The sequence below is a fragment of the Balaenoptera physalus genome (genome assembly GCF_965194825.1).
Source record: "Balaenoptera physalus genome assembly, chromosome: 2".
Taxonomy (NCBI): Eukaryota; Metazoa; Chordata; class Mammalia; order Artiodactyla; family Balaenopteridae; genus Balaenoptera; species Balaenoptera physalus.
The window spans coordinates 164,527,733-164,552,575 of NC_138883.1; the positions used below are offsets into that span (position 1 = coordinate 164,527,733).

The window sequence follows — 24,843 nt, forward strand, 5'->3', positions numbered from 1 at the left end:
TTTCCTGGAACTCTTGCATTCAAATGTGGACTTTCTAAATCTACGCACATCTCTTATTTTTTCACTCATAATGTTTAATTCTTTTCATTTTTGCATTTGTTAATAATAAATATTATTACAATATAATATCAACAACTAATGTAGGTTCTCTGTTAACATTACTTATTTTAATCCTCACAGCAATGCTGTGAGATAAACACATTTACTCTCCATTTTATAGATGAAATAACTGCTAGTAGGGGCAGAGCTCAGGTTTAAACCTGACTGTCTGACTTCAGAGCCTGGAGGCACATCAGTATGACACATACTGTATTTTGAGATAATAATTCCATTTCATCTTTCATATCTCATATTTGGCTTCTAGAAGTTTCAATCCTAGTTCAGTTTTTTTCTGAAATCCATTATTTTTTTAATATCCCTCAATCCTTCATGTTCTCAAATTACCCATTCCAACTACTTCTTAAACTTCCTTAAGATTTCTGGTAGTTTCTTTAAAAAAAAAAAACAAACTATTTTTTAAAGAACAATTTTAGGTTTACAACGAATGAGATTTCCCATCTACTCCCTGCCTCCCTCATGATCAACATCACTCACCAAAATGGTACATTTTTTTACTAAGTATATTAAACCTACTTGGATACATCATCGTCACCCAAAGTCCATTACTTTAGGGTTCACTCTTGGTGTTGTACATTCTATGGGTATGGACAAAAGTATATAGTGGTATATGTAATACCATGCAGAGTATTTTCACTGTCCTAAAAATCCTATGTGCTTTGTCTCTTCATCTCTTCTCCCCCTCCTCCTGGTGACCACTGATCCTTTTATTGTCTCCATGATTTTGCCTTTCCTAGCTTTTCCAGATTGGCATTTTTCACTTAGTAATATGCATTTACGTTTCCTGCATGGCTTGATGGCTCATTTCGTTTTAGCGCTGAAAAAAAACATTCCATTGTATGAATGCACCACAGTTTATTTCTCCATTCACCTACTGAAGGACATCTTGGTTTCTTCTGAGTTTTGGCATAATTTATGAATAAAGTTGCTATAAACATCCATGTGCAAGTTTTTGTATGGAAATAAGTTTGCAATCTTTGGATAAATACCCAGGAGTGAGATTGCTGGATCATATGATAAGAGTATGACTAGTTTTGTAAGAAGCTGCCAAAATGTCTTCCAAAGTAGCTCTGCTATTTGGCATTTGGCATTTCCACTAGCAATTTGAGAATTCCTGTTGCTCTACTTCCTTACCAGCATTTGGTGTTGTCAATGATCTGGATTTTGGCCTTTCTCATATGTGCAGTAGTATATCATTACTGTTTTAATTTGCTTTTCTCTAATGACATATAATGTGGGGCATCCTTTTATATGTGTATTTGCTATTTGTATATCATCCTTGGAGGGGTATCTGTTAAGGTCTTCGCCCTATTTTTAAATCAGGTTGTTTGTTTTATTGTTGAGTTTTAAGTGTTTTTGTGTATTTTGGATAACAGTCTTTCTGAGAAGTATTTTTTGCAAATATTTTCCCCCAGTTTGTGGCTTGTCTCTAATTCTTTTGATTTTGCCTTTCACAGGCTAGAAGTTTCTAATTTTAATGAACTCCAGTTTAACAATTATTTTTTTCATAGATCATGTCCTTGGTGTTTTGTTGTATCTTAAAAGGCATCATTATCCAAGAAGTTAGAACATTCTCTAGCACCATATACAAAAATAAACTGAAAATAGATTAAAGACCTAAATGCAAGACCGAATCCTATAAAACTAGAGGAAAACTAGGCAGAACACTCTTTGACATAAATCACAGCAATATTTTTTTGGATCCATCTCCTAGAATAATGAAAATAAAAACAAAAATAAACAAATAGGACCTAATTAAACTTAAAAGCTTTTGCCCAGCAAAGGAAACCTTGCACAAAGCCTGTTAAAACTCTGATTCCATCTGTTTTTAAAATTCTGCTTTAGATGTTATATGTTGTTCAGTTTATTGTCATCCTTTAGTAGATATTTGGCCTCTTAGAGTCTAGTTACTTTGGCCTGTGAACTCTTGCATCTATAGTAATGTGAGGTGCTCTCTGGTGATTTAGGAAAAAGCAGAATACCAGCCCTTTGCCTGTGTCCATCCAGGTGAATTTAAGGAAATGTGAATGAAGGGTGAGCCTTACAGCAGAGAGACCTAAGGACCACAAAACAACTATTGATCACTTCCATTAGTTGCCACTGGGCAGCATCTCTTCTCCTATCATCATTTGAACATTTAAATGTTGGAAGCAGAAGTGTAGGTGGCAAACTCTGTAGATTGTAATTCACATCCCTAAGAATTTAAAGGGGAATTGGGTAGGAAGAGTGGACTTATCACCTCTTCATTTGAGCAGGGTTTTTAACTGCTTTGATACCTCACAGATTTTACAGCCTGAAGTTGAATTACTATTTTCTGAAGAGTCTGGCAATCATTGTTCCAAGCAAGGAGGAAGGAAAACATGACCATACAGGAGCTCTCGACTACAACCTACACTCTTATTGCTATTTCCAGCCACCTTCTTCCCCAGACTGCTGCAAACCACCACCATCACCACCCCCACTATTCGACACCGGTGTTCAAGACAACGTATAGCCTTCCCAGGTGTTTCTCAGTTTTTGTCTCTTTCTTCTTTCTTCCTTCTCTTCTTCCTTCCTCCCTCCTTTCCTCCTTCCCTCCCTCCCTTCCTCTCTTCCTTCCATCCTTCCTTCCTTCCTTCCCCCCCCCTTCTTTTCCTTTTACTGTTCCCCAAATCCATCCATCCCAGTAGATTCTGTAGTTTTTCAGGATTGATAGTGGGTGATGGAGCCACCAGCCATTGTTAGCTCACCATCCTGACAATATGATTGTTTCTTTGTATTATCAGTAGTCCGAAAACCGTAATGGAGAAGTATCACCATTATAACACACACTGTAATATATCTAGAGATAAATTTATAATAAGTGTTAAGTTATTTATATTAAAGACTATAAAATTTTAGTTAGTAGCATAAAAAGAGACCTAAACAAGTTGAAACATAAATGATATCTCAGGGTAAAATAATTCAATATTTAAATATTTCAGTTATGCATTAAATTATTCTAAGATTCATTTGGGAGAGTGAATGTATGAGAAAACCAAAAGAATAAAAAAAATATTGAGGATAAAAATGTGACCTATTAAATTATAACATTAAGATTTAACCAACTCAAGTGTAGAAAGCTTAACTCCCTTTACATGTCTTTATTCTCACCCATTTATAATATTTATGCCTTAATTATTTCCTTTATATACATTTAGAATCATATTAGACAGTGTTTTAATTTTTTCTTAACCAACCAAACATAACTTAGAAATTAAAGAGGATAAGGAAATTTTGTTGTATTTACTAATATTTTTGCTATTTTTTCTTCCTTCCTGGTGTTCCAAGATTTCTTTTTTTTATCATTTTCTTTCTGTTTAAAATGTTCCTTTCGCCATTCATTTAGGGTAGGTCTACAGGTGATGTATTCTTTTAGTTTTCCTTCATTTAAAAAAAATCTTGGGAGGAGAGGTCTTGGGGCCCTTGGGGCATGGTATAGGTGAAAGTCTAGGCTCTCTGGTCGGCCTTTGCTATTGGGAGTGGGGGTCAGATAGTAATTTTTCTATGGTATTTGGCTGTTGTAGAGCTATTATTATCTAAATATTTTCATTCTCGCTGGACTTCCCCTTTCCTGGTCCCTTGGCTAAAGAAAGTAGTCTGCTCATGTTTCATTTCCAGGTTGTCAGATTTTTGTGTCAATTTTGGAATATATGATGCAAAAGGAAAAGCTAGGAAACTCACCACCTTGTGCTCCCTTGAGTCCCAAGGTCCCTAGCTAATCTGCCTTCTCTCCACTTTTCAGAGTCTTCTTCTGTTTATACATAATGATATATGATCTCCAGGGGTTTTAGTTGTTCATAGCAGGAGGAATATAGAAAAGGAAGTCCACTCAGATCTTCCCAGAAGAAGAAAATCTAGTGGCTTAATAAGTATGACATTGATGCAGGAATAGAAATCAGAAATTCATCAAGAAACTGTAGAAACAGGTTCAAAATATATTAAAGGTGTCAGTGGAGGAAAGAGTTTTGATCAATTGGTTTTGGAAATATTGGTTCATAATTTGGGGAAAATTTATATCTTTACCTCAAACATATGAAAAAAATTCCAAGTGGCTATACTCCATTAATACATATCTATAACTTGAAGTGGTTCTATCTTTTTAGCATTTCTTATTGCCTTTCTTTACATAACCCAAAGGGAATGAGACTGGCATAAAGCAGGAAGACAAGCATACTGCCAAAACAAATATGCAGTACATAAGGTAAATCATCGATATGCATAATACTTCTGGGAAATAAATTCAAAGTTGTGTAAAATGTTGAATTCTAAGAAGAAAGTATTTTTTCAATTTCTATAATTTAACCATTATTGTATTAATGTCTATTTTTTACAGTTATTAGTGTGTTTACTCACTTTTCAAATGTTTACTGCCTTGGGTTCTTGAATGTAACAACCACATGAACGCAATAAATGTATCCTTGGGCAGTAGCAAAGCCATGATTGGAATTGAGAGATTTTTCTCTTTCTTAAAGTATTTAGAAAGAATTGGTATCAGAATTTTAACTAAATAAGAAAAAATGTGTGCAGAACAACAATTGGGGGAATGGCTATATAACCACTTCTTTAAAAGTTGCTCTGTTTTATGTTTCTATAGTAATTTTATGGTAATTCACTTTTATGACTCACCTCTATTAAATGATTACCATCACAGGGTAGCCTTCCTCTCTTTTCACCTTCTTATTCCTGGTGTCTAATGTAGTATATGGCAACTGTGTGAGCATCAAATATTTGCTGAATGAATGATGAAAAGCACTGGCTGGATGAGTCAATAGATAAATAAATCTCCATTGCACATTTGGATTAATACTTTTGATAATTATGGGAATATGATTTGGTATGTTATATCCAGAGTTGAATGAGAGCAAATATATTAGAATGATATATTACAATAACCCATCATTAGGTTGATCCATGGTTGGTTTTCTAAAGACTTAACCCTCATTTTTTTTCCTACCACATAAAATGACAGTGAGTATATTATTTAAATCTCATGTATTAGAAAGCCAGTTGTCAGAGTAAAGAAATGGTTTGTATTTTATTGGTTAAAGTGATCACACAACCTTCTTTGTTGAAAACCCTTTTGGGGATTGGCATAGTGTATGAGTTGCTGAAACCGACTAATAGGAAAAATTAGCAAAGTGAATTAAGTTTGTTAATTAAAACAGACTTTTATCTATGCCTGTTATATTGCTAAGTGTTAGATGCCCTCTACTTTAATCTTTAATTTAACTAATAATTCCTTTGGTTCCAAATCACTAAGACATCACTGACAGTCAAAGACTAACGTTGAAAAAGCTTCTCTTCCTTAGTCATTAAAAAGATACAAAATTCCATTAATTAGGTGTGACTTTCCCATCCTCTTCAATGAAGAAGCTACGTGTGTCTCTGGGTGTAAAAATGTGTTTGTTGTTTTGGGGAGGATGTTGAAAGCTCTTTCTATGCACTGTTAGTTGTTTTGCAAAGTTAGTTTTAGAGTAACTGATACAGAGTTCTACTTTCTCTCTGTTACTCTACAGAAGAGCCGCTTGATTGATCTGTTTCTCCTTTAACAGAAAGAAGTGTCAGCCACATTTATTAACATTAGTTCCCCTAAAGCATGGATCTATGAATGTGTAACTCTTTTGGATCCCCTCTTCAAGCATTTCTCTGTTTTTCTTTAGTGTACATTTTTTTTAAAAAATCCGTAGATTATGTATATCACAGTTGTGTGCTATAAATCAATTGGAACATCTTGCTTGCTTTTCTAGATGCCGTTCCGTTAAATATTCTCTTCTATTCCACTGTTTTGATTATAAGCTTCAGTGACAAAGTTTACTTGTGAATTCATCATGAAAACACAATACTGGACCCTGAAATATTAATTTTGGGGGCCTAACCATAAACATAATTCTATATATATTTTTTCTCTTTCTCTGCTATATATCCATCACCATGATGTGTTAACCTCTAACTCCCAATAAGGGCTATGCCCAGAATAGCAAAGAGCAACATATACAGTCTCAGCCTTGTCCTTGTGCTCGACTGACTTATATTCTGTTTTACTGTTGGTATCATTTTTTTGTGTCATTAGGGTTATGCTACATGTCATGTCATATCTTGTCATGTCATGTCATACCAGGATTGTTCATATATTAGGATATTGTACTGCTAGCAGACCATCCTTAGACATTCAGAGTGTTACTGACCCAGGTTCTTGAACTCTTTAATCAATAGAAATTGATAAGAAGTCAGACAAGAAATTCAGGCAAGGCTTTATTGGGACTCATGATACAGCACAAGTGAGCGAAAACAAGTGCCAGGTTCCCTTGCTCACTCCCTGAGTGGGGGGGGGGGTCCCTTAAATGGCGTGAGGGTATGGGGTCAGGCTGGAGGAATGGCTTAGGTGGTCTGCCCACCCCCTTGGTGGTGCTGTGTGCAGGAATCATGCACAGTCCCCTGCTTTTGCTCCTGGCACCTCAGAAGTGGCAGTTGGGTTTCAGTCTTTTTGTATCTTATTGTTCATAATTTGCCCCAACTGTGCATGCGTGCGTCCCTTATAGTTTCTTTGTATTCTGTTGCTGAAGGAAACTTTTGTCTCAAGAGGAGATATTTAAACAGGTTTTCTTAGAAAATTAATTTTTCCTTTACCATTGAATAATTTGGTATAAAATAATTATTGTTGGTGCTCATATAATAATTATAGTAGAATTTTATAAATATCCAAAATCATATAATCATATAATAGCATTTTTGAAATCTGGTCCTACAGGTGATCACTTGCCCTCTGTGCTCAATTCACTTCACAATTTCTTATCATATCCATCAGGGATATGTGATTTCTCCCACATATTCCTCCTCTTATCTCTCTTTTCTCTTTCCTTATGTAAGTTATTTAAGCTCTGTAAAGGAAGGTGCAATACCAATGATTCAAGAATGTGAGTAGAAAGTTGGTGGGAAGGGTACCTAGAGCTGTAAACCCAGGGCTTCTGTAAACTGTTCAGATTCCATCAAATATCCATTGAGAATTTTGTGTGCAAGCAAGGAGAAGTGGATTTAACTGAGTAGGCCACTTTCTAATAATGATGTCTCTGAAAATAGCGAAACAAGTTTACCGCTAATCTTGCTAGTATTGCTTTTGGGAATACTTAGTAGATTAATGAGCCTCTGTTTTGATGAGGTAAAGTATATCATGAATATTATCAGTTTTTTTAATCAGTTTTCACTGATCAAATGCTTCTGTTCTAAATAATTGTTGTTGTTGTTTTTTCCTTCTTTTGTGTTTAATTATTTGCCTAATGCAAACTTCTTTACCTTCAGACAGAGAAAGGACTATCAAAAGTATGGCAAGAAAGTAAGCAGAACTCTGGTGATCATTGGCAAAAGGCTGTCATCCTTCTAGGAAAGTTAAGGAATTTTGAAGTCATATTTCAAGGTATCAGAACAAGGGATCTGGGAGGAGGAGCTGCAATTGATGACATTGAATTTGAAAACTGCATGACTGGTAAGTTTCTGGAAAGCGCTGCCATTTGGAAGCACATTTATAATCTAGCCATTTTATCTTTGCTTCATATTTATAAATTGTTCTGCAGTTATGTATTTTGTACATATATAAAAATCAATCGAAAGAGATAATTTCATAATGGTTGAACTTAGTTACATGTTAAGAGATAATAGTTTCTCCTTCCTTTAATTACACAAGTAATTCCTCTCTTCCTTCTGCATCATCCCCTTTCTAACATGCAGAAGTGTTGTCCTTTGAATTAATTGTCAACAAAATTTAAAATATAAGCCTAATATTCACATACATTTATGTAATTTAATTAATTTTAAATGAATCAGTAAAAAGGGTTAGAAAGCTGGAAGTTAGTGGATATATAAGAAATACATACAACCAGGTATAATTCAAGCAGAACTTAAACTGAGAGCTATGCTTAAGGAATTTAAAATGCTACCCTAGCAAGTGAATAGTAACTTGAAAAAATATGCTATCATTTATCATGCTTCTAAATGTGAAGTATAATTACACTTAGATTTTCTTTACCAAACTACCCAGAAAATGTCAAAAATAATTATAAATACATTTGTACAGTTTCACAGCTGGCAAAGTTTCTTTCTGAGGAGTCATTCTATCTCATTTCCAAAATAGTACAGTGTGATATATCCTGCCCATGAAAGATATGCCTTCTGTGGTTTCTTACACTGACTCACTTAGAGGCAAGCCCCTGGGACTGAAGAGCTAAACCTGAATGCTGTTTAATTCTGTTGCTGCTTTCATATTAAAATATCACTACACCAAGGCAGTTCAAAAATGTGACTTTGGTTTTTGGTGCTGTTAAAGCATTTGCTCTCTTTATGACCAGGGCTGGTGAAAAGGATTCTGCTTAGAAGTCAGTCTTTTGAAGTTTGAGTCTCTCCCACACACCCCACCATGTTTCCAGCAAAGACAGCTGATACTCAGCTACTATATATATATATACATACATGCATACATATACACATACATACACACACATCTACATAGGTACATATATATTACATAAAATCAGAATTCATGCGCCCTAGGTGAGCACAGGGAACACAGAGCCCCAGGTATCTATGTCAAGCAAAAGACAGGGTTTGGGCTTGGAGATGTTTAGGAGAGGGTTCCTGGACCACAGAAAATGGGATCTGAAAATATAATCATGAAAAGGTATCTTAGAACGTGCTTTTTAAACTCTTTTCTAGTAACTTTCCTAGTAATATGCTAAATTTCTATTAGAGTTTGTTACTCAGCTTATAAATGATTCTGGCAAGTTCAAAAGGAAAAATTCTTCAAAGCTTTTTCTAAGATTTTTAGAAAGAAAGAAGCTTTTCTTAAACAGGAGAGATTCTTTTCCTCTCAAGGGAAGCAGAATGATTCTTGGATGGGCTGATTCAGGGCAGAAGAAAACTGAGAGTTATTATCCCAGCTCTGCCAAGTTTCATGTAGAAATGTGGACTGTTTCTTTCCCTTCGTTTCTTTCCCTTCTTCTCTTAAAGTCCTGTGAAAATTTACATGATTATAACTCATTTCGTTCAAGTTGATCAAACATTCACCATACTGACTAATACTTTAATGTCTTATACATTTAGTGATATATTACTTTAAGGCTTTCTTTGTCATAAATAAAAAAGGCAAATTTTTGTTAATTGTAGTGAATATGGTCAACTGTATGTCGAATATATTTTAGGAAGAAGTAACCATTTTTTAAATAGCTAGCCTGCTACAAGTAATGAGGATTTTCAAATTATCTTTTAGTTAAGATAGGAAAAAAAAGTATTTTGCAAAAGTTTAAAAGACTATGTTTGGAACTAAAAAACAATGATTTTTTTTGTCCCCCTAGTTTTAAATCATATGCCAGTAAAATAGCAGTGCTGTGAAAAATGAGTAACAGGAAGCAAATTAGAGCATAAGTTACCCTATGTTGTTTTCTAGTATAGCCAATTTGGAAGAGAATGGTATCTGACAAAACACCTAAACATCAGAGAGGCAGTGTAGAATAGTGGTTAGGAACAAGGTGTCCAGTCAGACTACCTGGATGTGGAATCTGGCTCTGCCACCGACTAGCTTGGGTGAGTTTCTTCATTTCACTTTGCCTCAGTTTCTTCATCAATAAAATGGGGTTGATAAAGATAGCACTTCCGTCATAGATTTCTGTGAATGTTAAATATGTTAATATATGAGAAGTGCTTAGAATAGTCTTGGCACATAGTAAAATTTATGTATTACATTTTATTGTTATATTCCATCATCATTATTATTAACTATGCCATATTTTCAAGTGGTGCTTTATTGCCCCATATTAGGAAACCAGCTTCAAATCATATGCAAACAGGTCACCATAAAATCTATCATGGAATTGTTGCTGTTCCCCACTTGAGATGAAGAACTTAAAAAATGACAGTGTTCATTTCTCTGTCACATCCTGCCAATCACAATAGAGCACATAGTGTATGATACCATTTATGTGAAATGCCCAGGATAGCAGATATGTAGAGACAGAAGTAGATTAGTGGTTACTTAAGGCTAAAGAGTATGGGGTGGGGAGTGACTGCTAATGAATATGGGGTTTCTTTATGGGGTGATGAAAATATTCTAAATTTTTATTGTGATTGTAATACAACTTCATAAATATACTAAAGCCATTAAATTGTAAACTTTATGTGGGTGAACTTAATGGTATGTAAATTATACTTCAATTTTTAAAGAGTATTTTAAATAAATTTTTTTTAAAAGTCAAAGCCTAGTTAACAAAGCCTATAAGCTATGGAAAACGTATGCAACAAAATTAAGTGAAAATACATCCCTATAAAACCCAGTATAAACAGGATCTGTATGCTGTTTATGTCTATAAGAGAGAAGCCAGGAGAATCATGAAAGGGCCAACAGATATTCACTGGAAAAATGCAGTCACGTGGTTTGAGAATGACAGGTAAAACTGGGAGGGGTTTCACCCACTTTTAGAATAAGTGGGTCCAAGGGGTCTGTGGTTAGGTCTGCGGGGCTAGAGCAGTCTAGACCCCATGAAAACTCAAATGGATCCATCAGGATTCCTTTCTAGGACAGTAGCCCGCATTCAAAAACAAAACAAAAAATGAACAAACAAATAAAAACATCCCTGGGAGTAGAATCAAAATTAAATAGACTAAATACAGATGAAGGATAGTGAAGACCCACATCAAAGAGCTGGAGGGGAATAGAACCAGGAAATTTCAAAAAGCAAATCATCATATTTTTATAGATTTATATAGAATCTATAGACTTATAATCCTTTTTAGGGTCCTAACAGACTACCTCTGAAATTTTTCTTGGACTTTCTGACAACTCTGTAATCGTTGCATAGTTTTTTAGACTTGAAAGTAATGCAGAACAAAGTTTTAAATTGATTAAGAGTGAAAGTGGAGAAGGCAGAGGATATAGATGAGATATATATTTGATGGTTATCTACCTTACCCGCAAATAAGAAAGCTACTTGAGCTTCATATTTATTTTTTACTTTCCATTCAAAAACATATAACTCAGTTTATTAGAAAATATTTAGTACATGGCCAACATAAAGCTAGATATACGCTTTTTTATTTCTTTGCATTCTGAACACATCATGGTGCTATCGTCAATTTACTATCAAATTTATCGTATTTTTCTAAAAAGAAAAATAAAGTAAAAGAATAGGCATATCTTTGTTCTGTCCAAAGATACATTAAGAAGCATTTCTCCTTTTTGGAAGCAAGTAGCTTATTCATTTTTACAAAGTGACATTATGAATTCAGTATTTCCTCTTTTTAAATTCAAGTTGATTTAAAGATGATTTGTACAAAAATCTTATAAAATACAACCACCATTCTATGGAATAGAAAAGTAGAAAGAGAATTCATATAGAGAGGAAAGGAATATTCCATCACTGTAATTTATAAAAGTGCCAATTCTAAATTTAAATGGTTACTCATTTTCAATCAACATTAGTTATTAAGTGCAATCATTTATTACATACAATCAACCAGCTGATATTTATTGAGTCTACTATTAATACTAAATATCATTTATGTCAGTTTTGCAACAAGACCATTAGGTGCAAATCCTGGTTTACCCACTTGTACCTGCTCCATGGTTTTAGGTAAGTTATGTAATCTTCCTTTGTCTTATTTTTCTCAGCCGGAAAATGGTGAGAATACTGCTTCCACCTCAAAGAACTCTCACAAGATTAAATCATTTACTTTATATGAAGTACTTTGAAGAATGCATGGGGTACAGAAAGCACTGAATATTTTTGGCTAAAATATAGATGAATAACTTTGGCAAAAATCTTGACATTGTTCTAGGCACAACACCTTTAAACATATCAACGTTTAAAAGCGTGTTCTGTTCCGTTCACATGTCCAGTAAGCCTTTATCGCTTGGCTAGCCTGCAGAAAACTCTGTGCAATGAACTGTGTGCACCTCCTCGGAGCAGGGCTGAAATGCCTGTGTCACACAGCGTTTGGCTTTCCTGATTTTTCCATTTCCACTCTCACTGCCCCTTTCTTGACGCCCGGCATTTCCTCCTCTTCCCCGTGTGCCTCTCCCCCGTCACCATGCCTTCTGCTGCCAGGACTGCTCTGTGAACAGTCTCCAAGACACTGGTAAACCCAGGACCTCAGGGTGGGAGCCAATAACATTATAAGACATTGCCTTTTCCACTGAAAAATCTGGAAGATCCAACTGAATGATGACCAGTTTTCCATTGGGGGAAAAGGAAGAAATAATTCAGGGACTAGCAAATGCTTCCAGAAGTCAATAAAATCTTCTAAGTAGACAGTAGCACAGTAGCTACTCTGTCTGTCTCTAAATTCATACAGAGCAAAGCACATCATGTTCCCTAGATAATCCTAAATGTGAAAGGAAGGAAATACCTTGGGGATAAAGTAAGAGAAGACAGAATCATTATAATTTCAGATGTTTAGTACATTGTCTTCACACATAACTTGAAAAGACGTTCCTTTTTATTGTAACCCCTTGAAAACTGTGTGTATGACTCCTAAGTGTACTGTCAGCAGTAACTGATTTGGAGTGAAAAATAGTGGCTTGATGATAATGATTTCAGGGCAGCATCACTCTGAATTAAACTGAACTTGGGAGATCACAAAACAGTGATTGCTCTATACAGAGTTCACAAATACATAAATCTATACACAGAACCCTGTGGAGTGACTTCAAAACTTAGTTTCTTCAGTTAGTTTAGATGAAAAGCTGTATTTCTTCTCAACACATGAGTGTTCCAAGTGCTGCATTTAGGTCTCCCACAGTTTTCTTTTAAAGTAAATGTGTGTCAGAAAAGAAAAAAGAAAGGAAGATGATAGTCAGTAGAAAAAATAAATATCTCACCCTAAAGAAATAATTAAAAGTGACTTTTATTTTTAATAACTAATGGCTAGATAATATGTAGCGCTGTATAACGTAAGGGTACATAAATGATGGATGAATGGGTGGATGGATGGATGGATAGATAGATGGACAAATAGATGGGCAGACAGATGGATTGATAGAAAACATTTATTCAAATCTTGTTATATGTGTGAAAATTCAGAACAGATCCCTCATTGAGTTACATTCTGCTGGCTGATGCAGACAATAGGCAAAGTAATGTGTAATATTGTGTCATGTAGTATTAGGTGCTGTGAATGATATAGGGAGAAAGTGAGGGAGAATTATTACCCTGATAGAGTAGTCAGAAACAGACTCTGAAAGTTACAGTTGAGCAAAGGCTTAAATGTACTAAGAGGCAACCACGCAAATTCCCTGAAAAAAGCACTCCAGGTCTCGGGACCAGCAAGGCAGACTTACTAGGAGGGAGCGTTTTGCTGGAGCAGAAGGAAGTAAGGGTGGGGAGATGGCAGTGGGCCTCATTATGCAGAACTTTGTCATCAGAAACACCTGCTCTGTACTAACGATCATCTCACAGCACAGAGGGTAAGCAAGCAGACTCTGGCTTCCTAGGTTTAAATCCTGTCTCTGCCACTTAGTTGCTGTGTGACCTTGAATAAGTGCTTATCAACTCTTTATCTCAGTTTCTTTATGGCAGTAAAAATTGAACCTACTTTATAGGGTAATTGTGAGGATTTCACAAGTTAATATATGCCAAGAGCTTTGAACAGTAACTCTCTTCGTAGTAACTACTCAGTAAATGTTAGACATGATTATCATTGAAATCCTCACCATCATGTTTAATTTAATTTTCATTACAACTCTGGAAAATTGAGGGATCCAGAGGTTACACTAAATAATACCAGCCAGCTTGATTTCTTTACTGATGCTTAATGGCACAGAAACAGCTATATTTAGCCGTAACAGCATAGAATACTACAAAAATCATGATGAATACTATGGCGTAAAAGCAATCAGACAACACCTGCCACATCTAGTTTGCCAGTAGTTTCAAATGCTCTTGAAAGAAAACAGGCAATATCAGACATATCACTTGTACTCCTAACAATGATGTGTTTTAGTAACACTAGTTGAAATATTTTAAACATGGTATATCCTGTTTTTTAAAAATTTAATGTTCAACCAGTCTTCATTGTTACAGACTTGTTTTATTTTGGATCAGAAAGTTTTTCAGTAAGAGGAGGGAGGGAAAATAAAACAAACTTTATGAACGGATGTTATAGGACTTGAATGAGATCCAGTTCACAGCAGTTTCTTTCTTTATCTGATTATATATAACTTTTTATTCTAGGTTTTCTTAAACACCTTTTGTACATAAGGCTAAAAATTTCTGCCAAGAATTGATGTAATTTGTTAAATATATTCTATATGTCAGAGCCAATTCATATCTCTAAATTAAACCTGATAGTTTCTGTGAAACTTTATATGTTGGCTGGTGAAATGCCCAGTGGTTCTCAAATAGTCCTGAAAAAGACTATGAAAAAGTAGTCTTAACTTGAAGTAACTACTTTACATTTCTGCAAATATCTTTTCTCGATTAACAAAAAGTATCAAAGTCATGCTTAAAAATATTTCATTATAATTAATATATATCCTGATTATATTCCTCTCCCAACTTACATATCAGTATCAATAAGATATCCATCCATACATAAATGCATATTTACTAAGTATATACCGTATATTTTGCAGAAATTAAGCATTTTGACTTTTCAGTCAAAGAAAGGTAACTAATTTTTATTGATTCAAAAGTTTAATTCTTTATCAAAAGGGAAGAATGGTGATCTCAATTCATTGATTTATAAACAAATTATTACAAAATTTTTAAACCTACCATTGTACGTTATAGAGATATTTACTATTTTCGAAATATCCATTTTCTCCCCCATGTGTCCCAGACCCTTTCAGGTAGGTGGATCTGTGTAAAAAAGCTCTGGCCAGAGTGCTGTGAGGAAGTGAGATGTGTCACTTCCAGGTTGAAGCATTTCCAAGCTGGTGTACAACCCACCTGGTCTCCCTTCTGCTGCTGTGGTAGAGGACACCTCACTTTCCAGGTGATGTGTCTACCTCTGCCTGGTCCCCTTGAGTTTGTAGAGGAAAGTCCCTCTGCCAACTTGTTTTAGACAGATATAGCAAGTGACCCAAAAAATGGAGTTTTTGAGATATGGAGATTATTTTTTAAGTGTCTTATAATCTAGTCAGATCTAACTAACACACCGTGCAATTTCCTACCTTAAATAGAAGAATATTATTTACAGTTAAGGCTATGATATAAAAAATATATGTACCCTTCAGATTCTAATACTCCAAATATGTTAAGAAAGAACATCTAACAGCATCCCTAGCTCCAGTCTTACGGGGAAAATAGTCAGAAAATGAAGTCCACACTAAACAAAATTCAAAACCAATAAGTAGAGAAAGTCCTTGTGGCATCAACCCTCTCCTTCCAGTCATTGACAGCTGTAGCCCTCACTTTGCTTTACTGCTTGAGTTGATTTGAGCCAGGCCTCAGGGGAGAGACTTCCTTGTCATGGTCAACCAACAACATTGTTCTTCATTAAGCCTGAGAGCCAAGTTATTTGCTTCTCGTAAAATCAGGGAATAGATTCTTATTCCTGGTTCCATGACCATATTTTAGACAATAGGACTAAGTAATTGAGTTTATTATATCTTTAATCAGCGATTTTAAATTAAAAAATCAAAACCATGAATGGATCTAATTACTTTAATGTTGTGTTCAAGGCAACCATTATTACATACCTAGAAAATATCAGATATTACTTTATCTTTCAATAATCTTTATAAAATTAGCATTTCAATGTCAAAAGGTCTACATTTAAAGATGTAACTGTAATCATATCATAGTGATAAACTGAATATTATAATTAATGTGATTATACTTGATTATAATCAAGCACAATGATATAACTTGGCTCGTTCATAATATTAAGAAAATATAATTACTTGAGCATACGTTTTAGTAAGCCTTAAACAGCCCTTGAAATGTCCCTAGGTTCAAATGAAGGCTACTGTAAATCTGAATCCTAACATTATCCTCTATTCATGCAATTTCTAAGTAGAATTTGTTTCAATTACAATGAACATTTCCCCACTTAATATCTAGGTCAGTAAGACCATTACATAGAGAATTTGTGACAATATGGCATTTCAATTTTTACTGAATTATGTTTTATTAATTATTTTCTAATCAAAATGAATATTAATGTTTATCAATGAGACTTCCATTTTACACTGATATATATATATTTTTTTCATTACACTATTGAAAGATAAACTCTTCAGTCCTGAAACAAATGTGTGTGTGTGTGTGTGTATATATATATATATATATATATATATATATATATATATGTATGATATACAAGCTACAGGTGTACTCAAAATAAGTAGATGTGGAACTCAATAAATTTATATCCAGGTGGTTCAAACATAAATAGGTTTCAACTAAATCCACAGGTATTTATACATGCACAAATATTAGGCCAGGACCAGAAGCCAATTTTTTATCTATTTGATGAAACACACACACACATACATATACACAGAGGCATGCATGATTTTCTAAAAAATCTCCTATTTTGAATGATCACATAAAAGGGCTTATGGGAAAACAGGATTAGGTCAAACCACTATAAGCATAGATAACCGAGCTGTATAGCACTAGTATAAACAAAAGCAACCATAATAAAAATACAGGCACAGTTTAAAGCATTTTAAAATCCTAATAAATAGAGGAACTTTTCAGCAAATGTACTACTTTACCTAAAAAGGTGGGTAGGGTGCGATGCAAGGAATCTTGATGAAAGGGTGGTGTAAACAAGAGTTTAAGGTTGTTGAATTATGGAGACATGGGAAAAGTGACAAAAGACCAGGAAAAATTTTTAAAAACATACAACAAATAAGCATTTCCAAAAGAGAGCATGTGGAGAAACAGAGAAAGAAAGACGGGCTGAGGTGCATACTCAACAGCCCGTCATTCTTCTGTGGCTCTCCGGCTCAGCTGTGTTAGTGTCCTTCCCTCTCATCTGCTATGCCTTGGAGGCACAAGACATTACTGTAGAGGGAAGAATCATGCAGGCATCCACCCAAATTCTGTGTTGTATTGACTTAATTCCTTCGCTGATTAGTTGCATACAAACTTCACTGTTTTACAGAGACCTGCGTAGCATACATGAACTTCAAGACAATAGAAGGAAACTAATATATATTGAACACCTACCATTGTGGTTGACATCATGAAACTAGACCCAGCACATCTCTTTTAAGAAGGGAATAAAGATGTTTAATACAGAAGGGATTCTTGAGGGATTTGAGCAAAATGAGTCACACACATTGTTTGGAAAGTTACCTCAGAGGAACTGGGAAATACAGTTTTAAACTGTTGATTAAAAGGTCAGGAAGGAGCTCAGCAAAAAAAAAAAAAAAGTGTGGTTTGGATTTCTTTCCACTCATTTACTTTTTGGCCTTTCAGTCTTTATACATCCTCATGATCATTTCTGGGAAGCCTCTAGTTTAATTAGGTCTAGTTTAATCGCCAGTAGCGTCAAATATAAAGAGTTTATTTAAGGGTATGAGGAACCTCAGGAAACCCAAGCTCAGGAGCACAGTTCAGCTTCAGGAAGGTTCTAAAACCAGGGATTGAAAAGAGGGAACTTGAGCTGTGATCTTTCTGTGCCTCTTGTCTCTTTTAACTGCTTCCCTCTGCACATCTGTTTCGGGCCTCTCTCTGTGGAACCAGCTTTCTATGCTTCACCATACATAGGCAGAAAATGTGACTACACTGCAGGATTCAAGAGCCTCAAAACACTGTAGCAAAAACCCATTAGTTATATTTCTAAATTCTCTGGTAGATGATTACAATTGACCTATCTTGGGTCAAACAGCCATCTTCAGACTAGTTAACTAGTCTGACGTCAGGGATATGTACAAACATGCCTACTGAGCTCCCACCTTGGTGACCATATGGATGAGAGGATGAGGGGGAGTCATCAGATGAAGGGAGTGGGGTAAACAAGTCCACTCTCGACTCACTGAACACGTATTCTTAGAATAGTATTCATTCAACAAGTACTAAAACAATACCTCCACAAATAAGTACACAGATGAGTTGGTTATTCCAATAGATGGCTGGTCTAATGGAGTAGGTAAAAAGTAATAAATTGCGCTAGAGTATTGCAACAGAAATAGAGAGGGGAAGATGGCTGAATGAACTAGTTGGGGGAGACACTAGTTCAGGATGGATGCTTTAGTTCCAGTCATGATGTCAACCTCCCAGCTGGCAGGAAAAAAATAAGGTAGGAGAAAAAAGCAAAGGGCACATACCAACTGTCCTTTAAAAGGTTTCCTTGAAGCTGTTGCACATCAATTCAACCTATAACTAATTAGCCAAAATTTTGTTGCATGGTCAAACTGGAAGGAAATCTAGGAAATGTGTTTATTCAAAACTAAGGATGAGGAAGGAAATGGACATTTGTTTAAAGAATGACTAGCCTACCACCAGTTCCTACCAGGTAATATCCCAGCCTAAGGGTATACAAAATTATGACTTTAATATATAATGTCAATAAGAATGATTATTAAAATGTAAATTTCCACTGGCAACCCTTCATCCGCTGTTGTTTGCTGTTTCTTCACATGCCACCTGTTAAGGTTGCTTATTGCTTAGTTCTCCTCAGCCTTTGGCCATGTTCGCCTGTCTCCATAATTCAACACCTTGAACCTTTCTTAAACCCCCATCTCTTCCATCAAGATTGCTTTCCCTTTTTAGTTTAGATAAATTAATTTATCTATTTCTTTAAATCCTGCTCAACATCGGTTTTCATTCGATTTCTGCAAGGAGTTTTTTTCTAATTTAGTAGGTGAAATGATATAGCATTTTAATTTACATATGTGGTTAATAATGCAGTTAAATCTTTTTCTTTAAACCAGTAAGCCTGTCGTTGGTCATTCACATTTCATCTTTTGAGAACTGCCCATTCATTTCCTTGTCAAAAATTTCTGTTGAGCTGTTTGCTTCTTGTATTGATTTGGACATGCTTTTTCTTCACTAATTATATAAACATTCTTTTAGAAGATAAAATATAAGTATGCTTTCCTTGCTTTTTATTGTCTTTTGATATTGTTTATGGTACTTTTGATGAAAACATCCTCATCCAATTTATTTAATCTAATTTAATCAAGATTTTACTTTATAAGTTTGCTTTGTTGTTTAGCTTAAGAAACACCCTGAGATTGAATACTCTTCATGTTTCTTTCTGTTTTCCATCTTTACATTTTGGTGCTTATATTTAAATGTTCTTGAACCATACTACTTCATTACCACATATATTTTTATTAACTTTAATTATGCTTTATATTTTTGGTTATTCCTTCTTCCCAAGTGTTCTACCAGAAAGAAAAGTCACTGTAAGATTGTTTGTTTGTTTGTTTGCTTTTTCCTTTGCAACATGCTGGTACATTTTACTTTCCTAGTATTGTAATCTATTCTTTTCTTTTTTAATCTGTTGTACTTTGCACTGAGGGAACACCCTACATTCATTTCAGTTGTTTAGTTCTTAGTGGTTAATTAGGATTCTCTTAATTGTCCCAATCTAGTGGAAATTAAAATGTGGAATTAGGTGATTATCCTGATTATCAAAGACTCATGGGAATTCATTTGGAAGGGTGATGCTTTCATTTCCTTAATTGCTTTAAATATAAGCATAGCCCAAAGTATTAAAAGGGTCTTTTAATCTATAAAAAGCTAAATGTGTTGGTTGAACTAATAAAAAAAGAAAACAAAAATATGAAAGTATTAATCAATAATTTTATTATTCATTAATTGATTTTTTACTCTTGTTAATATATTTCTAGGTCATTTTAGTGTGTTATTTTATGCCTAGATATATTTTTATGGGTTGAATCATTGAAAGTTATCTCATATATTAAATATTATAAACACATTGAAATGAAGTTGAGTGGAATACAGCTTTCTTTGAGCATTGGATGCAATTGCCCAATACGTTATGCAATGTCTGAAAGAGATCATGAGAACATAACGTATGCTCAGTAAAGCATATGGAGGCCTTCAAAAAGGCATAAAACATAGCCGCAGTGTTTAGATGATCTGAAAAATTCAGAATCTCCAACTTTCCAGGATTGGTCAACCTCTTTCTCTCTCTCTCTCTCTCTCTTTTCCCCCACTCTTTCTTTTTTCTTTTTCTTTCTTTTTTTTTTAACCAGGTTTACTTCCTGTTGTGAAATGCATCAATGTTTGTGGCCCTTAACTCTGGCCTCACACCAAAATCTCTTGGGGAGCTTAAAAGAATATCTCTTCCCAGGCCCCATTCCAGACCAATTAAATCATTATCTCTGGATGTGAGCTCCAGGCATCCATAATTTTTAAAGCTTCAGATAATTCTAATGTGCAGCCAGCTATATGAGCCCTTATTATACATATAAAAGTGTATTTTAAATGTGTATTTTTAGCTTAATATTAAAATAAAATGATTCCCCCAAGTTACTCTACAGAAATTATGCTTATTACCTGTACTTCGGAAATCCTTATATGCACTTCTCCAATCATATATTTTTCCGCTAGAGGAAATCATTACCCTGCCTTTTATGATAATCATCTTCTTGAATTTAATTTTAGTTTTGGCATAACTATATTCCTAAATCATATTATTTAATTTTGTCCAGTTTCATACTTTATGTAAATAGAGTGATACTGTAAAATTGTATGTATTTTTGGTGACTTGCTTCTTTTTTAGCTAAAGTTTTTTTGAGATTCTTCACTACGCATGAAACTGTGACTCATTCGTTACCTCAATTTTATGTATTTATGAATGAATATTCCTAGAATAAGAAAGAATTTAATTCTATTTCTAATTTTTGCTTTTACTGAAATAAGTGCTAAGACACCTTATTCACATAAGATTGTGATGTTTGTTAAGATTGAACTTTATTACAGCATCGACCTTCAAGTGCTTGAACTGGATTGCCAAAAATATAAGTCAAAAATCACAATATTTTATAATCAAAAATTATTTTTTGAACTAGCATCTGAAAACGAAGTCACTGTTCAAATTTTTGGAAGCAACAAATTAGAAACCACTTGACTTATAAAAGCATTTATTACAATATAGTCAGTAGAATTATTCATTCTCTCAATTTGTGGGAATAATATCCAAGAATGATTTATGTAACGACTTAAAAAGACACTATTAGTAATCCTTTTTACTCTTCCATTTAGTGGCTCCTTTTTAAACATAATATACTCAAAGATGTGAGAAATTTGAAACAAATAATTTTAATATACCTTTGTCAATTATTTGTGATAAAATAAGTTTATTCACCACATGATTCAAGCATACTTTACATGTTACTAAACAACCAATGGGTCACTGAAAAAATCAAAGAGGAAATTAAAAAAAAAAATAGCTGGAGACAAATGAAAATGGAAACACAACAATCCAGGATCTATGAGACACAGCAAAAGCAGTTCCAGGAAGGACATTTATAGCGATACAGACCTACCTCAAGAAACAAGAAAATTCTCAAGTAAACAATATAACCATACATCTAAGAGAACTAGAAAAAGAAGAATAAACAAAACCTAAAGTTAGTAGAAAGAAAGAAATAATAGAGATCAGAAATAGATGAAATAGGAACTAAAAAAAAAAAAAGAAAAGATCAGTGAAACAAAGAGCTGGTTCTTTGAAAAGACAATTAAAATTGTTAAATCTTTAGCCAGACTCATCAAGAAAAAAGAAAGAACACCCAAATTAATAAAATCAGAAATGGGGACTTCCCTGGTGGCACAGTGGTTAAGAATCCACCTGCCAATGCAGGGGACACGGGTTCCAGCCCTGGTCTGGGAAGATCCCACATGCTGCGGAGCAACTAAGCCTGTGTGCCACAGCTACTGAGCCTGCATGCCGCAACTACTGAAGCCCATGCGCCTGGAGTCCATGCTCCACAACAAGAGAAGCCACCACAATGAGAAGCCTGCACACTGCAGAGTAGCCCCCGCTTGCCACTACTAGAGAAAGCCCACATGCAGCAATGAAGACCCAACGCAGCCAAAAATAAATAAATTTATTTATTTATTTAAAAAAATAAATAAATAAAATAAAATCAGAAATGAAAGAGAAGTTAACAACCAGCACCATAGAAATACAAATGATCGTGAGAGTACTATGAACAATTAAACTCCAATGAAATGGACAACCTAGAAGAAATGGATAAATTCCTTAAAACATACAGTTTCCCAAGACTGAATCAGGAAGAAAAAGGAAATATGAATAGGTCAGTTATCAGTAATAAAGTTGAATCAGTAATAAAAAACAACAACAACAAAAGTACATGAAAAGATGGCTTCACAGGTGAATTCTACCAAACTTTTAAGAAGATATAACACCTTTTCTTCTCAAGCTATTCAAAAAAAAATTGAAGAGGAAGGAATGCTTTCAAACTCATTTTAAGAAGCCAGTATCACCCTGATACCAAAACCAGACAAAGACATCACACAAAAAGAAAATTACAGGCCAATATCACTGATGAATATAGACACAAAAATCCTCAACAAAATATTAGCAAACTGAATTCAGCAACACAGTAAAAGGATTATACACCATGATCGAGTGGGATTCGTTCCAGTGATGCCAAGATGGTTCAGTATCACGAATCAAGCAATGTGATACACCACATTAACAAATAAAAGAAAAAAAAATCACATGATCATCTCAATAGGTGCAGAAAAAGCTGTAGACAAAATTCAAAACAGTTCTCATTTTCAAACCAGCTGGTTTTCATCATAATAAGCCTGAGTATATTTTTAAAATTTACGTAAGTGTGTAAATACACATCCTCCCGACAGCTGTCCCACTTCTAGATGCAATAATTGCTGAATATTAATTTATACCTTATTCCTTATATATCTCTTTTTAAAATATGAAAGTTTAATATCCTAGACAATAGTATTTTCCATTTTAATGGCAATATCCTATATTTTATGTAAATCAAGGTTAAATGTTTTTGGCAATCCAAAGCTTGTTTGTCAGTAAAAATGTTTCCAAATTTAAGCAGAGGATAAAGTCAGGCTCTGCCATAATACCTGCTTCTAGAACAGTGCCTATCAGTAGACAATCAGCAAATATTTTTAATTTTTTAAAAAATTGTGGCAATATACACAGAACATAAAATTGACCAGCTTACTCATTTTTAAGTGTACAATTCAGTAACATTAAGTATATTTACATTGTTGTATAGCCATCACCAACATCCATCCAAGAAATCTTTTCATCTTGCAAAACTGAAACTCTGTACCCATTAAACAATAACTCCCCATTTCCCCCTACCCTCAGCCCCTGGCAAGCACCATTCTACTTTCTTTCTCTGTGAATTTGACTACTCTAGTTTCCTCATACAAGTGGAATCATAAGAGTATTTGTTCTTTTGTGACTGGCTTACTTTGCTTAGCATAATATCCTCCAAGTTCATCCATGTTGTACTATATATCAGAATTTCTCTCCTTTTTAAGGCTGAATAATATTCCATTATATGTATATACCACTTTTTGTTTATCCATTCATCTGTCAATAGACACTTGGGGGATTTCCCTGGCGGTCCAGTGGTTAAGACTTTGCCTTCTAATGCAGGGGGTGCAGGTTCGATCCCTGGTGGGAGAGCTAAGATCCCACATGCCTCATGGCCAAAAAAGCAAAACATAAAGCAGAAGCAACATTGTAACAAATTTAATAAAGACTTTAAAAGTGGTCCACATCAAAAAAATCTTTAAAAAAAAAAATAGACACTTGATTTGCTTCCACCTTTTGGCTATAGTGAATAATGCCGCTATGAACATGGGTGTACAAATATCTGTTCTTGTTCCTGCTTTCAATTATTTTATGTATATGTTCAGAAGTGGAATTGCTGGATCATATTGTAATTCTATTTTTAATTTTTTGAGGGCCAACTCAATATTATTTATGGTGACTACACTATTTTACATTCCTGCCAACACTACACAAGCATTCCAATTTCTCCACATCCTCACCAAAACTTGTTATTTTCTGGAGATTTTTGTTTTGGGGGTTTTAAAAAATATAGTAGCCATCCTAATGGGTGTAAAGTCACACCTCATTTTGGTTTTGATTTGCATTTCCTTATTTTGAATTAGTGATGGTGAGCATCTTTTCAAGTCCTTCTTGGCCATTTGTATATCTTTTTTGGAGGAATATCTTTCAAGTCCTGTGTCCATGTTATTTGTGTGGTTTTTTTGCTGTTGAATTTTAAGCAAATACTTTTAAAAAGAGTAAAGGAATGAATATGAGCAATAAGGGCACCCTTCTGCTTAGTCATTGAGCAGCTATATCAGAAAAAATAAACAAATTTAAATACAAATATATAAACATTTATAAAAATACCTTATTCCCAATGTAACTCTAAATATACTTGTGCAAAAGAGTCTAAATTTCAACAAGCTCTTCTTTGCTTGTTGTAATCTCAGTCGTAACATACCTTTCTTTGCTCTAAGGCATAGCATTATTTTAATCTGCCATGATTTTTGATGCACTCTGTTGAACAATGGCTTCTGCCGTCACATTCATTCATGAAGCACAGTGATGTCATTACAGGGAATCAACTTTCTGATATGCTGAAATGAACATTTAACTTCCGGCTATTCACAGTACATCAGTCATTTTTCTGTGGATGTGCATGTTTCCCTAGCTTCCACTGTGAGCAATGCTAATTTGTATCAAACTTTCACACTTCGATGGGAG

General features: G+C 34.5%; 1 protein-coding gene across 1 annotated transcript in view; it reads left to right on the plus strand.

The window, feature by feature from the left end:
• Nucleotides 1-24,843, plus strand: part of MALRD1 (MAM and LDL receptor class A domain containing 1) — a 621,227-nt gene that overhangs the window by 396,651 nt on the left and 199,733 nt on the right. Inside the window, exon 30 of the mRNA XM_082449909.1 lies at nt 7,435-7,618. Within this exon, the coding sequence (XP_082306035.1) occupies nt 7,435-7,618 (184 nt within the window). The remainder of the gene's footprint in view (nt 1-7,434; nt 7,619-24,843) is intronic.